The sequence below is a fragment of the Myxocyprinus asiaticus genome, chromosome 8, assembly GCF_019703515.2.
Source record: "Myxocyprinus asiaticus isolate MX2 ecotype Aquarium Trade chromosome 8, UBuf_Myxa_2, whole genome shotgun sequence".
Lineage (NCBI taxonomy): Eukaryota > Metazoa > Chordata > Actinopteri > Cypriniformes > Catostomidae > Myxocyprinus > Myxocyprinus asiaticus.
Genome location: NC_059351.1, coordinates 1,520,062 through 1,537,054, shown reverse-complemented (window position 1 = coordinate 1,537,054; position 16,993 = coordinate 1,520,062). Strand labels below are relative to the sequence as shown.

The following is a 16,993-nucleotide window of genomic DNA, read 5'->3' as shown; positions in this document are numbered from 1 at the left end:
GGTTAATACCTGGTGGCTGGATGGGCGGTCTTTAACATTCAATACAACTAATTTACACGGGCTCCTGTTGATGAGACCACTACTTCGAAACGTCTTAGGGGATGCACGATAATGCTGGCATGGATTTGTTTTCCCTTCTGCAGGATATACGTCTGCTTCTGTGGCATTAAACTTCACAATTTAAAGATGGTAAGACACTATCGAGTCTTTAAAATAAGACATTGTTAAGTTAAAAAAAATTTAGTGTCTTTTGGAGAGGGATTTCCTTCATAAATGCACTTGCTAAGGGAATTATAAAGGATACTTAGGCTATGAAAATGTTTTTCAGCTCAGATCAATCTAGTTATTTGCACATTTTGAAAGATATTTCTATGTTTATGACAATCTATATGATTAGTTGATTGCTGATCAATAATAGTGGACTAAATTAACAGTTGGTGCAAATGTGCATTTTCATATGTAAAAATTATTGATCACAGTGCATTAAAATGGTCAAATCCAGACCTAAACCTGTTTATTTTTTTTATTCGTATGCACATACTTATGAACTGAAAGTCATGTTAACAGGGCATCTAACAATCTCTTTTAAACTTATTTATTACAGCCTTATTTATTTGGTCTTAATTACTGTGCACAGCTGTGAACTGATTTTCTAATATTCTTTCTTTTTTCTTTTTTCAGAGTTAGAGAACGAATGCTAAATATGGATATAAGAACTGAAATGAACATGTCTGAAGACGTGATCTCAAGCTCCTTATCTGAGCCCACAAATTGCTGTACATCAGCCAATAGCCATGTTGAGGATGCCTTACTAGATGGTCTGGAGGACAGTACAAAACTAGTGGGTGTTCAGGTGATTTTGATTTTGGCTTACAGCACCATTATCATCTTAGGTGTGACTGGGAACTCACTGGTCATCTATGTAGTGTACAAGTTTAGAAATTTACACACAGTCACTAACTATTTCATTGTCAACTTGGCTGTGGCAGACTTATTGGTCAACACATTGTGTTTACCTTTTACTTTGATGTACACACTGTACGGAGAGTGGAAATTTGGACAGGTGATGTGCTACCTGCTGCCATATGCACAAGGCTTAGCAGTGCACGTTTCAACCATCACGCTCAACGTGATAGCACTGGACCGGTACCGTAGCATTGTCTATCACATGGAAACCAAGATGTCCAAAGACATGTGTGTAGTCGTCATTGTGATCACATGGGTAGCAAGTGCTATCCTTGCTAGCCCTCTAGCTATCTTTCGTGAATATGTGACCTTTGACCTAACACCTGAGCAGTCAATTCAGGGTTGCGCTGAGAGGTGGCCTGGAAGCAGTACGGATGGGACCATCTACAGCATTTCCATGTTTTTTATACAGTACGGCCTGCCATTATCTATCATTTCATTTGCATACATTCGGATCTGGAACAAGTTAAGAAATCACGTTAGCCCCGGTGGTGGCCGTAGCGACCGACATCAGCGACGACAGAAGACGACAAAAATGCTCGTGGCTGTAGTGGTGGTCTTCACCGTTAGCTGGCTGCCCTTTCACGCCTTCCAGCTGGCTGTGGATATTGATAGTAGTGTACTGGAAATGAAAGACTTCAAATTGCTCTATACAGCATTCCATATTGTGGCCATGTGCTCCACCTTTGCCAATCCCATCCTCTATGGCTGGATGAACAGGAACTACAGAGGATCCTTTGTGGCTGTGTTCAAGTGTGGCAGGTTAAACAACAGAATAAGAAGGGTTTGTAGAAGTAAGGGAGTAAGGGACAAATGTACAGCATGCAATAAGCAAAATACAATCAGTGTTACCTTTGTACAGGCAAACACACTGTTGTGATGGTCATTTGGTTTTTGAGAAGGCAACACTTTAATAAAATATTATCATAATTAGGACTATTTAATGTATTGTCAAAGGGAAATGAGAAGACCGAACACTTTGCCTTTGCCCCACAAATTGCCTGACATTTGACAGATTTACAAGACTATCGTGGTGAATTTGTGACTAATCACTTACTTGTACTTACTTGTTGTGTGTTCTACATTTTGTTATAATGTCATATGTATTTGGATGTATTTAGAATAAGCATATGATGAGCCATATTTATAAAGAATGGAGAGATGTGTGAACAAAGCCACTGAGGCAGGAAAATCTTTTGCAAGCGTCATATATCGAATACTGTATCTTTCAGTTGTTGTTTTTTTCATTACCTGTGAAAAAAGTCACAATAAACATTCTAAGCATGTGCTAGAGATATTATTCAATTACCGGGAGGACTTTCTTGTAATTTACTGTTAATATCAGTATTCCTAATTCTGATCAGCCACTGGCCCATGAAAGATCAATGGGATGACAAGAACACCAGACCAATCAATACTCATTAAGCACAAGAGAACAACATAAAAACAGGATAAGAGCGTCTCAGACTATTGATCCTGTCAATTACAGTCCAGTCTGTCTTTGGAAGTTGCAAAGAGCACACAAGCATTATATAAAGGCCAATACTGAGTTTCTGACTCTGCACAAAGCTGTTTATCTAAAGACATATTGCAACATTAAGGTTTTTTATTTTAAGCAGATGGCTTTTAGTCTCAAATCTTCAGCACCTGCATTACCAGCTCTGCTGCCATCTCATGGTTAGGCTATGCTAATTTTTCAGACAAAAAATAGGTTTAAACTTCTGAGACCTACGTGTGACTGCTGTGTGCATTTTTCATTTCTCTTTTTGATTTGTAACTAGTAGCACCTAATAAACAAGCAAAAAAATAAATAAATAAATAAAAAAAAAAAAAAAAAGTTTTCCTACAAATTGATGTCCACATATGTGGACAGAGGAACTAAGTAGTGAAATTGTAAGTAATTTCAAGCTAAAGAAAGTCGGATTGTTTTAGTCAAATAGTTTATTATGTGTCCAGGAGTGTTGATTATTCCTGTTTTTGAGACTTTATAGACATTACAGCTGATTTTCTGTAAAGCTGAATAATTAATTCTGACTAAAAGTAATTGTCAGCATCATCCAATCACTGCCAACCATGATAAAATTTAATTTTGCATTATACAATTGATGTACTGATTATCATTGTCTCATGTCTGTCAAACATGTTGAGTGATCCAAACATCATCTGCAGCCTGAAACTGAACTTTTGACCAGATGTTAGAAGTGAATGCACTTAACTGCATAGAGAGCTATAGGATGCACCCCTACTCTCTTGCTCCCTAATTAGTGAATTACTTAACCTCAATGTACTGTCTGTCTTCACTGGTCTCAGAACAGTTTGAAATGCACCTTATTTTCATCCTAACTCCGTATACAGTCTCTGAAAGCAACATTTTCCAGCTTTTGGGTACGTCCATTGATCCTCAATGTGATAATGCACAGTGAATGTAGGATTTTTATGGAAAGTTAGTCCTATTGTCCACATACGTGGACACTGTGTTTAAAAGTGAGCCATTTCGCAATAAATCGATGCAAGTTTTAAAATGGCATATCGGATGAAACTAGAGACTCTACTCTTTTAAGTCAAACTGGTTTTAATGTGAAAACTTAAGCTGGTTTCTTACCAGATCTAGTTTGTTGTTGTTTCTCTGAAACACACACTCTGCTGAGATTGGCACCATGTTGTTTTGTCACGAGTCATGTGCTGAAACCCTTTAAAGACAGCCTAGAGTCTCCTGAACTGAGATTAGGTGGTTTTAAAAAAAATTATTTAAGCATAGCCTATAACGAAGCCAAAAAGTAAAGTCCACACATGTGGATGCGGGGGTCTCACGAGGTTAAATGTGGCTCCCATTATTCACCTTCCTTATTTCTCTGTAGATTGTTAATTTGCATTGTTCTAATTATTATTATTATTATAATTATTATTATTATTAATATCCCCTTTTCTCCCCAATTTGGAATGCCCAATTCCCACTACTTAGTAGGTCCTTGTGGTGGCGCAGTTACTCACCTCAATCCAGGTGGCGGAGGATGAATCTCAGTTGCCTCCGCTTCTGAGACCGTCAATCCGTGCATCTTATCGCGTAACTCGTTGTGCATGACACCGCGGAGACTCACAGCATGTGGAGGCTCATGCTACTCTCCGCAATCCACGCACAACTTACCACACGCCCCATTGAGAGCGAGAACCACTAATCGCGACCACGAGAGGGTAACCCCATGTGACTCTACCCTCCCTAGCAACCGGGCCAATTTGGTTGCTTAGGAGACCTGGCCAGAGTCACTCAGCACACCCTGGATTCAAACTCGTGACTCCAGGGGTGATAGTCAGCGTCAATACTCGCTGAGATACCCAGGCCCCGCATTGTTCTAATGTTAAGATTTAGGTAAGTAGGTTATTTTACTATACTTTCTAATCATGTCACAGATTGTGTGGAGATTGTGTATGGGTTAAGGGCTTGGCAACAAAAATTGCTGGTTTGGTTGTTGAAACATTATACTGTAGCACCATGAATGGAGGCCCAGAGCCTTTAGCTCTAGTGACTCCAGTTAAACTGCCTCTGCAGTAAACAAGACAAATCACTTCTGCAGAGTACATACAGTCTGCTTGATGCAACTGGAGTTTGAGAGCTATTAAAAGACACTGATGTCACATTTCAAGATACAATACTTTTATTGAAGTAATAAAAAAAAAAAATACAAATATATATATATATATTTTACACAAGGATAAGGCTTCAATAAACCCTTAAATTACAGCATTGATTTGTCTTTAATTATCATGTTAACCTATTTAAATAGCATAAAAATGACATAAAGCACCTTTAAGGACAACTTGATCATTATGTCATGCAGCGTTACTGGATAACATTACCGTAAGTGAATTTTTACCATTTTTACGACATCATTTCAAATCTGCCAATGACATTACCATTTACCGTATTAATGAAGCTCATTTTCCAAACGGGATGGTTTTATTAGGTGGGCTCCATGGTGGAGGGGGCACATCTTGAAGAATTTCTTGTATCTTTTTTTCTTTTCTCTCTCTTTTTTGTTGAAACTCTTTTCTTTTCTGTGATAAAATTACAAGAACAATATCAATTCAACATCAAAACACAGAGGCAAAATGCTGGGGAATAAAACATTCAAACTATATGTTAATCTCAAAGCATCTGTGATGAGGACTGAACAGCCTCATTTCATAGAAATATGTGATGACTGAATTAACCTTTTCAGAATAGTGACAACAATGCACAGACTTGCAAAAGACATTTCAGATGTGATTTGATTTGTCTGACATTTTATTTTATCTGCATTCTAATAATTAATAATGAAGAGTAATGCCATTACACAATCATTTACTCTAGAGTCTACAAGAATGTATGTATTTGGCGAACACACATTAGGCCCCTGCATACTTCCTATGAAATCGAAGAACGAATGGGTGTGACATCATTTAAAATCAAATCTGGCCAAAAAGGTGTTTTTGAGTTCATTTCGGTGCTTCGTAATAGCTCGCCAGGGCGAACTTTCAGGAAAACTTTGTACCGACTGCTAAACACCTTACTGCCATTGGTCCATGTCATCGGTGGGTGTTACCTGGAGCTCCACCCATTTTGAGACTGACAGCTAATTCCCCTTCGGTCAGTTAAGATCAGTCAACATGAACACACTGAGGTGCAGAGTTATTAGAAAACTGGTGCAAATTTACCAACGTCTGTACGATCCTTCACGTAGAGACATTTTCCAAGAACATGTCATGTGATTTGAAAAAAAACTTCTTTTTACCTCTGAACAACTTTGTAAATGTGCTGGGGCCTTAAGTGTGCATTACAGCCCAAATTGATTTGACATTAGCATTTTGCAAAATTGGTTTGATTTGCATTTAAAATTTGTGTTGCATAATGGCACGTTTGCCATTAGAGTACTTATAAAAGCTAAGCCCAGGACAGGTTGTGTATTCATGAACTAGTGAAGGGAACTTACTGTAACATTGTAACATACCATCCATTTGTCATACATCTCCAAGGCAATTTTTTCTCTTTCCTCCTTTTCATATTTCTCTTCCACTTCCTTTATCTTCTCCTTGTGTTCTGCCTTTACCTTCTCTTGAATCACATCCTTCTTTCGTCCACTCCTATGCAATATTTAAAGTCATTAACGGCAAGTCATGTTCTTCTACCCACAACAGCACAGTCATAATGTTAGTCTGTAACCTGAGGCTTCTTAATCAAGTTATAATTGCCTGAGAGACTTGACCGTGATCAGCTGTGAGCTAGTCAACAAAATAAAATTAAATGAATAAAACAGGGTTATATGTTCTTACCATTCATTGAAAGCAGAGGTGCAGTCCCTCTTCCTCTCCTCTTTCTCCCTGACCTGCTGTAGTATCTGTCTTTTCTCAGTCTGTTTCATTTTCCTTATCCTTTCTTTTAGGATACTGTCGTGCTCCTGTTTCCATTTCTCAAAAACCTGTTATATGTGAATGATGCATTGCGCTAAAGTTGCACTCAACAGTAGGGTCTATGCGTGCTTCTGAGTTCCCTCTAAAAGGATTTAGTTAACCCCCCCCCCCCCCCAAAATTCTTTTCGTCATGATTTATTCACCCTTGTGTCGGTGAGTACCATTTACTGTGCACTTCATGCATGACTCATACCCTTTGACCATCTTGGACAGTAGATGCAGTGATCATGTTACATGACTGAGTCACTGCATTTACTGAAGCAAAATTTGATGCAATATTTCCTCAAAAAATAACCGCTCTAATAACTACTGAAAAATACAAACCTGTTTTGCTGTATCTTTTTTCTCTTGATTTTTATCCATTTCCATTTGCTGCATGTTAATTGCCTCCTGCTTTTCTTTTCTTTTCTTTCTGATGGCTTCCGCTTTTTTCTCCTTCCAGGCATTATAAGAGGCCTTAGCATCTGCAATTTTTGCAAGCTTTTCCTAAGAAAGGGAAGGACAAATATTTGATGAATCACGGCAGGATTGTGGCATATGCAACAACAAAAATGCAATGAATTGATTGTAGAAGTTCACATAGAAATGTGGTTAATCTTGCCTTTACCTCTTGCCTTTTCTCCTCTTTCAATTTCTCTTCCTGCTTCTTTGCCCTCATCGCAATTTCTATGTTTTCTTCCTTCTTTCTTAGCCATTCCTGCCGGGAAAAATCCAAGCATGATATTCTACTTATAACAGACTTAGTAATGAAATTAATAGACAGTCAATTTATTATAAATTCCATTGCTCAGCCTCCAAATATAACTTAATTATTAGGATGTTTTTAGTAAATGATTAGTCGAACCTGGTACACCGCAGCTCTTAGTGAATCTGCTGCCGCTGGAGTCTGTTGGGTCTCCTGTATCCTCTGATCCAGAATCTTCAATGTACCGAGGTATTTAGACTCTGCTCTGTAGGAGCTCTTGGACTTTCTTGAACTGGATGACCAAGAGCCTGGAGGTCTAATGTATAAAAGACATTCTTCCGTGGGTCTTCAGTGGTTGGGGCATTTGAGAAACACACATCAGTTAACAGTATGAAGAATTTAACAAATTCACTAACCTGTCTGTGGATTTGCTAGAAATTTGGCTCTGTGTGGTGGATGTGTGGTAAGAGTTTGCGTGGGGACACTCCTGATAAAAAAAAAAAAAAAAAAAAAATGGAGACTTCACATTTAATAAGGAATGACTTTAGCATTTACAGGGTTAGTGCACCCAAAAATCTATCATTTATTACACTGAAAAAAAAAAAATAACATGAACATAACCCATAAGCCCTTGCACTTGAGTCATTTAAAGATGCTGTAAGTGATTTTAGCATTTTGAAGCTTTCCCATGAGTGAGCAGTTGAATTAGCCACACCCCCTCATTCCTAAACCCCACCCTCCAAAGATAATTTTAAGACCAAATCTGAGCAAAAGAGCAGGATTGTTTGTTCCTCTAGCTGTCAAATTCAACAGTGGCACAATAGCGCCCTCAACTGACAAACATTATGAATCATATCCTCAATGATCCACTTCAAACACAACACTATGAGAATGAGCTAAATGATTGACAGGTGAAAAGCTCAACATTTTATATAGTGAGATATCTCAGGACTCTTATTTCATTAATATCTTTCAGAGAGTAAGAACATTTTTTGCATACTTTTCCATGAATAAATAAATCGCTTACAGCACCTTTAAGCATGTTAGTTTGGTCAAAAGGAGCTTATGTGGCATTTAATTAGTTGTTTTTTTTAGGGGTTTTTCCCCCTTTTTCTCCCAATTTGGAATGCCCAATTCCCAATGTGCTTTTAAGTCCTTGTGGTTGCGTAGTGATTCGCCTCAGTCCGGGTGGCGGAGGACGAATCCCACCTGCCTGCGCATCTGAGACCATCAACCCGTGCATCTTATCACGTGGCTTGTTGAGCGTGTTGCCACGGAGACATAGCGCGTGTGGAGGCTTCACACCATCCACCGCAGCATCTGCGCTTAACCACCGAGAACAAACCACATTATAGCGACCACGAGGAGGTTACCCCATGTGACTCTACCCTCCCTAGCAACCGGGCCAATTTGGTTGCTTAGGAAACCTGGCTGGAGTCACTCAGCACGCCCTGGGATTTGAACTAGTGAGCTAGCGAACTCCAGGGGTGGTAGCCAGCGTATTTTCCACTGAGCTACCCAGGCCCCCCATTTAATTAGTTGTTATTAAGAATTCATGGAGATTGTAGCTATTTTTAGTAATATTGATATTGTTTTACTGTAAGCGGTTTCGTGTAAAGTCACCATTAAGGTGATTTGTGCACCCTTTGATGACGTTGGATCCTGTTCAATCCATGTAATATTTCATATGTGAATATGCATAGCTGAAGTGCAGCTTTATGTGCATTTTGGGGAATCAAATTTAAAGCCTGATGTCAGTTATTAGTTTCTTTAAAGCCAAGTAAATTAAGTAGAAACTGTGATATAAATGTTCATTAGTTAATTGAGTTGTTAATTGAATTGATTTGTAGAGTACTGTATTCTTTAGTAACATTGTTTCAAATGTTTTTTGTCTGTTTGTTGTTGTTTTGTTTGTTTTTTAATCAATATAAAAAAAGTTCAATATTTTTTCACTGTTACTCTGCCTTACATGATTTTCCTGAAAGGATGTTGAGTGCTGTCCCTCTTTGCTTTCCTCTGAGGCTGCTAAAAAATAAACAATGAAATACGCATTACTTAAAAGTGAATAACTTGCATAATAATACACTGATAAACGTTTGGACATTCTAAATATCCTCCCACACATACCACTTCCTGCAGTGGCTGGAGCCTCAGACACTTGCTCTTCTGTCAAAGACGACTGCGTCTTGATCCGTTCTGACATGACACGGCCTTTATCAGTACCCTACAGAATTGTTTCTGTTGTGAGATATGAACTGCCACTTGAACACAATAACCAACTCCAAAAAGGAGCTTTGACCAAAACATTTACATTTAATTACCGCCATTAATTAAAGATGATCCTTCTTCCAAATGAAAAGTGTAATACCATTCCTGTGCATTGACCATGAGTTTCCATTGTGATCTGTGCCCTCTAGTCTTTCAATCATTTACAAATTCTCACCTGAACACTCTTGGTAGGGGTTTGACTCTTCTCGGAAGAGGACATGTTAGAGAGGGCTATGGACATAGAAGAGGTGGCTGCTCTGCTGCAGGCAGGGGTCTCTGCCTGTGTTTCCTCCTCTAACTGACAACTGTCCCACATATTTAATGTCTTCTGCCTGGGCTTGGGTCTGGGGGAATTGTCTTCAGAAAGAAAACCTGCTTACATAAAAGGAAGTTCATTTTATCTGTTTGCTTTTTTACCGGGATTGTGCCCCGAATGATTTTAATCATCTTGTAGTGATGTCAAAAATACCATATTTTAATATTAAGTAATAATTAGCCTATACTGGTCTTTCTACAGTATAAGACCAAATACAGACGCAATTCAGTACCCAAACACTGTCTTGTTAGCTGCTGTTTGTTGTGTATGTGTGCATGCAAGAAAAGGGCTCGCAACTCGCAAGTGCGGCCGTGTGATTGGTCAAAATGCCTTGGTGAGATTTTGGAAACTTCGTTGAGTTGCAACCCTGAACACAGAGAGTAATATATAAAGATATGCACCACTTGCAAACTTTAGCTCATGAGCCAGGGCATTTACAAAACTCTTTTGTTAAGAAACAATGCCATGAACCTCGCAAACTTTGGCACATCTTAGCATATTTACAGCCTGCTATCTTCTGAACTAACTTAAACATCTGATGAATCAGTAATAAGCTCGAACTACGGAAAGCTGCAAGGGACAAAAATAGTGTTTCTTTTTTAAATCATGTTTTAAAGTACATAGTGTTAAAGGGATAGTTCACCCCAAAATGTAAATTCTCTTATCATTTACTCACCCTCATGCCATCCCAGATGTGTATGACTTTCTTTCTTCAGCAGAACACAAATGAAGATTTTTAGAAGAATATTTCAGCTCTGTAGGTCCATACAATGCAAGTGAATGGTGACCAGAACTTTGAAGCTCCTAAAAGCACTTAAAGGCAGCATAAAAGTAATCCATAAGACTCCAGTGGTTTAATCCATGACTTTTGAAGTAATTTGATAGGTGTGGGTGAGAAACAGATCAATATTGAAGTCTTTTTTTACTCTAAATCTCCACTTTCACTTTTACATCTGAAAGTCACACGTACTGCCTGTTTAGTTTTACTTTCACACCTGAAAAGTCGAGATTTTGCATAAAAAATTACTTAAATATTGATCTGTTTCTCACCCACACCTATCATATCACTTCTGAAGACATGGATTAAACCACTGGAGTCTTATGGATTACTTTCATGTTTACTTAAAGTAATTTTTGGGATTGAAAAGTTCTGGTCACCATTCACTTGCATTGTATGGATCTACAGAGCTGAAATATTCTTCTAAAAATCTTCATTTGTGTTCTGCAGAAGAAAGAAAGTCATACACATCTAGGATGGCATGAGGGTGAGTAAATGATGAGAGAATTTACATTTTTGGGTGAACTGTCCCTTTAAAAGCACACAACTTCTGATCTTTGAGCATATCAGAGGCTGAGAAAAAAGTCTGTAACCCCTCACTGAATAATTTAGTAATTTAAATAATTAAACAGTCATGGCTGACTGTGAATGTCGCATTTCTTGAATGGCAAAACATTACTGAATGCACCTTTAATTTTTGAAAGTCCTTTGAGCTGACTGTAAAGACATGGATCAAGCCTAGCTCTGAAAACACTTCAGGGTTAAGTTTTTCAGCTAGAATGTGGTCACTATGGAGATATCATTAAAATCAAGATGCAAAAGTTCAAGATGCATGCAGAGTAAAATAATGAGTGGTCAAACTAGCAGGTATTAATAATGGGTCTTACTTGTAGTGATAACAGGTCTTGTAAAGTACCAGAGATTGTAAACACCAGCAGATATGCAAAGACTTTAGCCCTGACCTGTAGAGAGTGTTGGTTTAACACTCCTCTCCCTGGGCTGAGGAATAGGCAGTTCACCATCTTTTTCGGAGGGCAATGGCAATGGACTGTCCCACCTCGGGTCCTCTGTTAGAAGGGGGTCGGGAGATTCCCATTGGCTATTCTCAGAGTTGAGTGGCAAATGAGAATCTGACGGGCTCTTCTTCACCTCAGAAGATTCTGCCTGGGTCCTTCTCATCCTCATTACAGATTCTGAGTGATCAGCATTCTGGAGTAAAGTGGACTCAGGTTGACACTTGTCAGATTGAAAGGACAAAGGAGAATCTGACTGCTGATGTTTCACTGGAGTCTGAGAGTTGCTTGGACTTTGAGGAGTATTCATGGACTGGGTGGAACGAAAAGAACCATGGCTATCTATACTCCCCAAGGAGTTTAGCTGTTCATCTTGCACAGTTGAACTTTTTCTTTTGGTTTTCAGGAAGGATACTACTTTTTTGGGGTTTACATTTTCTTCTTCATCATCTGAAAGCTTGAAATCATTTATCTTGCCTTTTGTCCTCCCAGATTTAAATCTCGCCTTTTTCTGTTTTTGTATTTTAAGGAGTTTGTTGAACACATCTGCAGAGAGCAATTCAAGTTTTTCAATACTAGGTAAAGAACACTGAAAATTACATACATGCAAATCATATGATATCAGAGAACAAACACAGAAAGGTTGCCTTCTTGTGGAAATCTTTGGACATTGTTGCCCCAAGGTGCAAGGTATGTTGTTTTGAGCATACCATGAAGTTAAGCCATTTAAAGTGGTAGTTCAGCCAAAAATGAAAATTCTCTCATCATTTACTCAAATCAAATCACTTTAATTGTCACCCTCATGTCATCCCAGATGTGTATGACTTTCTTTCTTCTTCAGAACACAAATGAAGATTTTTAGAAGAATATTTCAGCTCTGTAGCTCCATACAATGCAAGTGAATGGTGACCAGAACTTTGAAGCTCCAAAAAGCACATAAAGGCAGCATGAAAGTAATCCATAAGACTCCAGTGGTTTAATCCATGTCTTCAGAAGTGATCTAATCAGTTTTGGGTGAGAACAGACCAAAAGGTAACCCCTTTTTCGCTGTACATCTAGCCATTGCAGTCTCCAGGCACAGTCATGATTTCAAGCTCGATTACAAGCTTGAAATCATGATCACCAAGGAGACTGCTGATGTCGAGATTTATATATTTATATATAATGTATAACCTCCTGAGACCCGAGCGTGACTGCTGTGTGTATTTTCCATTTCCCTTTTTGATCTGTAACTAGTAGCACCTAATGAACTACATTTTTCTAGAGCAAACAGATTTCCTAAACAATTATGTCCACATATGTGGACAGTGGGACTAAGTTGCAAAAATTTTAATAAAAGCACAATTTTCTGATTCAAAGTAATGGCCAGCATCGTCCAATCACTGCCAACCATGTTAAAATAGAATGATATATTATAAATTCTGAATCGATGTACTGATTATCATTGTCCCATGTGATCCAAACATCATCTGCAGCCTGAAACTGAACTTTTGGTCGGATTTTAGGAGTGAATGCACTTAACTGCACAGAAAGGTATAGGACGCTCCCTTGCTCCCTATTAGTAAATGACTTAAAAGTTGCTGTAAGCAGTTTTTGCCATTCTGGAATTTTTACGAGCTGAGCTGTTGAATTAGCCACACCCCCTTTTTTCAAAAACCCCTCACACCAAAAACACCGTTGTCACCGACACTGAGCAAAAAAGCATCATCTCACGGTTGACAAACATAACAGCAGTGAAATGGCGCCCTCAACTGACAACAGTTATGAAAAACATGGCATAAAAGTGGCATTAAGCCTCAAAATTTCACTGCAACACTGTGAGAATCTGCAAAATGATTGACAGGCAGAAATCATCAGAAACCACGGTCCGCGGACACATTTATGTTTGCAGTGTCTAGAGCCATCACAGAGACATCTCAGGACACTTATTTCATTATTTAGTTCGAAATGCACCTTATTTTCTTCCTAACGCCACATAAAGCTTCTGAAAGCAACTTTTTCTGCTTTTGCATGAACACATTGATTCTCAATGGGATAATGCACAGTAAATATAGATTTTCTAAGGAAAAATAGCGCTAAAGTGCACATGAGTGTTTAGCAGTGTTGCGTTCCGCGATAAATCGCTCAAGTTTAAAAAAATGACATATCGGAGGACACTACAGACTCTAATCTTTTGACTCAAACAGGTTTCAATTTAAAACCTTAATTAGTTTTTTTTGCCAGATGTAGTTTTGTTGGCATTTCTCCCAAAGACAAACTCCGCTGTGATCAGCGCCATGTTGTTTTGTCACACGACTCTGTAAACGTTGAAAGTTTACGATAACCGTATTCTTATGAAACTTGCACTGCTGATTCTGTATACTACAGTGCATTCAAAAGGACACGCGATTAACATTTTATGTCCATCCATCCATTTATGTAACATTTAATATACATCTTATTCAACATTTTCATTAAATCAGCACTGCACAGCATGGGTATGAAATCATAATCTCCAAGGAGACTGCTGATATCAAGATTTACAGTGGAAAAGGAGTTATATTTTGGTCTGTTCTCATCCAAAATCCACTAGATATCTTCTGAAGACATGGATTAAACCACTGGAGTCCTATGGATCACTTTTATGCTGCCTTTATGTGCTTCAAAGTTCTGGTCACCATTCACTTGCATTGTATGGACCTACAGAGCGGAAATATTCTTCTAAAAATCTTCATTTGTGTTCAGCAGAAGAAAGAAAGTCATACACATCTGGGATGCCAGGAGGGTGAGTAAATGATGAGAGAATTTTCATTTTTGGGTGAACTACTCCTTTAAATACAGATACTGCAGATTAGCATAATATTGTAATAACTTGCCATCGTCATCATCATCATCATCATCATCATCGAAGTCATCAGAGTAACTTTGTTTATGTCGGCTGGCTCTAGTAGACACAGCTGCCTCCAGCTCATCCTGAAATTCAACAACATTCATGTGTTATTGAGCTTTTTAGGGAAACACGTTTGATATCGTATGCTGCCCAAAAACTGTTTTGGTTTTGAAACACAACCTATGTGTTTTTAGTTCGGAGCAAACTAATGACTTAATACTGTTACCTGGAAAGTTGTTCTTCTGGATGTTTTAGGGCTTTTCGTGTGAGCAAGTGTTGTTGAAAAGGGCTTGTCGTCCATCATATCTAACAAGCAGTTTCGACGCAATGATTGTTAAACAAGCTCGATTTTAGATATAACAATCAGGCACCAAAGATCCATACAATTATAACCTACCAGAGCCTCAAAACAAACGAGTAAAGGCAAGCGTGAATTATGCTGAACAGTTATCTGTTTACGCGTGTCACCACAGCAACTGCCGGATCAGTATTGACGAAACCTACTATGAGGAAGGCTAAGCTCATGAAAATTAATTAGGTTGTGCTGACGTTGCTTAGTATTCACCAGCTGATTGGTCCCCTCTTACCAAAGACGTCATCGTCACGTTACGTTATTAATACCAGAGCCTTTTAATACCAGAGACGGGTCCACTTCTATTCAAATGAATGGAACGCCCAACGGTCAACGGATGTGGAAAGGAAGTCCCGCCTTACAGTTAAAAGAGCCAATCACCTTTTAGATTCAGACAACGTCTGTCAATTAACTCTAGAATGCGCATGCGCTTTAGGTACACAAGCCGGGAAAATTGCGTTTTTTTGCGTAATTTTAAATAAATAAGAAACATTTATGATTCCAGTATTGTCAAATTTTACTGCTGATTTGAAATATATTCTTTGATCGTAATCTTGACCAACCGTTTTTGAGATTTCGGTCTTTCTCCATTGAAGTAGATGGGAGCTGCACTATCATGACTGGAAATATCCTCCCGAGAGCGTTCCAGAGATGACCGACAGTGGACTGACTTGCTAGAAAGACTTTGTTAATATTCACAAGATTAGTGACGCAGGCGTGTAATCAAAACAACTGACGTTACAACATCAGCCACCAGGGGGAGTTAGACGTCAGTGTTCCTGTATCTCTGCGGAACACACTTTTGATTTCTCCTTGAAGATACATGCAACCATAATGTAGGATTTTTCAGAGGTTCACAGGCTTGATATCACAATTCAGCCCATTTTATGGCAAGAGGAACATTAGGTGCATTATTATGTAATCATCGTTAGTATTTAATTCATTAAAAAATCTTTTAAATACATATTTCAAGAAAACAATTACCGTATACATTTGAAATTGAGTTATTCCTATGAAGTGCTGATTAATGCTCATTATAATTGAAAGCTTATTACAGTAAATGCAGGCACTGCTCATTCTGTATACTAGAGTGCATTCAAAAATACAAGATTTAAACATATTATATACATCTATCCATTTATATGAAATTTGATATACATATTATTCAACATTTTATTTAAATCAGTGAATTAGTTAGCAATAAAATTAACTTTCTTTAAGTCCTGACATCCTCTACAGCAGGCATTAAATTAAATATCGATGTAAAAAAAAAAAAAAAAAATCATATGTTACTTATGCAAAAATTTCAAAAATGCAATTGCAAAAACTTCTAGGAAGGTCTTTCAGATGGATAAATAGACATTGAATGATTAGCCTCAGGGGACAACAGAACAAATTGAGTTTTGTTTGTTTGTTTGTTATTTACTCTTTATTGTATTGTTATTTTTGGGTGTTCTTTTCATGAGTAAATAACAGCAGAAATGACCATGACAGGGGCTTTTCTTGCCATTGTTAATGTCAGGCTTCAGTTTATTTGTTTCACTGTTTCTAAGACCTCACTGTTTATTTGGCACACTCTTTTTGTTGTTGTTCTACATACTTTTTGCCTGTAATAATAGTTAAATTGGTAACATTTTTAGATTATCTTCCATTAATAATTAACCCATCAGTAACAACCATTATATTATACTTAAATCAGCCATAGATAATAACAGTCAACAATGATATGAACATATTTGACTTTTCAAACTCTGGACGTTATCTACTGGCCTGGTTATGCATTATTTAATGTTTATTCTGTAATAATGTTTACATTGTATACTATCTTTCAATTCTTTAGTACATATAGCCAAGACAACTCTAGGCTACAGACACAGACTGTGATATCATATAAATATTGGCCTGAGATTCATATTAAGATTTCAATTTGGAGAGTTATCAAGACAAATAGTTCCAGATCAGTCAATAATGCCACAACTTCTGATAAATAAAATCTTAATCTCGCCTCTCAATTTGCAATAAAGTGTATACAGTTATTATTTAAATATTTATTTTGATACACAGTTTACAATCATATTTAATCAAACTACACAATGACTCTAAGACTTTATAGATATTACAGTTTCATTGTCTGTTAATGCATGATTTCCTGTAAAGCTGCTTTGAAACGATGTGTGTTGTGAAAAGTGCTATACAAATAAAAATGGCTTGACACAGTTTTACACCAGCCTCCCCCCATTCTGCAATGACTCCTTTACATCAGTGTACTGCTGTTGATTTAGGCTTTAGTGAGATTTAAAC

General features: G+C 37.8%; 2 protein-coding genes across 4 annotated transcripts; one reads left to right on the top strand and one right to left on the bottom strand.

Annotated features, from left to right (window-relative positions):
• The first annotated feature begins 703 nt into the window (after positions 1 to 703).
• On the top strand, positions 704 to 1,846 carry npy2r (neuropeptide Y receptor Y2). Its single transcript, XM_051705057.1, has one exon. It carries the CDS (start codon positions 704 to 706, stop codon positions 1,844 to 1,846), a length of 1,143 nt encoding a protein of 380 aa, XP_051561017.1.
• Positions 1,847 to 4,653: 2,807 nt separating this feature from the next.
• On the bottom strand, positions 4,654 to 14,830 carry map9 (microtubule-associated protein 9). Of its 3 annotated transcripts, XM_051705034.1 has the most exons (14): positions 14,738 to 14,785; positions 14,567 to 14,646; positions 14,327 to 14,423; positions 11,421 to 12,017; positions 9,540 to 9,736; positions 9,224 to 9,320; positions 9,066 to 9,121; positions 7,513 to 7,583; positions 7,256 to 7,412; positions 7,019 to 7,108; positions 6,736 to 6,897; positions 6,274 to 6,419; positions 5,934 to 6,084; positions 4,654 to 5,019 (listed from the first exon to the last, which is right to left on the bottom strand). In XM_051705034.1, exons 2-14 carry the CDS (start codon positions 14,642 to 14,644, stop codon positions 4,900 to 4,902), a joined length of 2,019 nt encoding a protein of 672 aa, XP_051560994.1. In that variant the 5' UTR covers positions 14,645 to 14,646; positions 14,738 to 14,785; the 3' UTR covers positions 4,654 to 4,899. The 3 variants fall into 3 exon arrangements, with proteins under 3 accessions (XP_051560994.1, XP_051560993.1, XP_051560995.1); XM_051705033.1 differs by having other exon boundaries at positions 14,567 to 14,830; XM_051705035.1 differs by having other exon boundaries at positions 5,952 to 6,084; positions 14,567 to 14,830.
• Positions 14,831 to 16,993: the final 2,163 nt, after the last annotated feature.

What these genes read in the sequence shown, in the direction of transcription:
- npy2r (XM_051705057.1), top strand. Translation starts at nt 704, where the DNA reads ATGGATATAAGAACTGAAATGAACATGTCTGAAGACGTGATCTCAAGC.
- map9 (XM_051705033.1), bottom strand. Translation starts at nt 14,644, where the DNA reads ATGATGGACGACAAGCCCTTTTCAACAACACTTGCTCACACGAAAAGC. An exon ending in TAAACCAACACTCTCTACAG is followed by an intron (nt 9,737 to 11,420) that starts GTCAGGGCTAAA and finishes TTATGTAAGCAG; the next exon opens with GTTTTCTTTCTGAAGACAAT. An exon ending in TCTAGCAAATCCACAGACAG is followed by an intron (nt 7,413 to 7,512) that starts GTTAGTGAATTT and finishes TTTATACATTAG; the next exon opens with ACCTCCAGGCTCTTGGTCAT.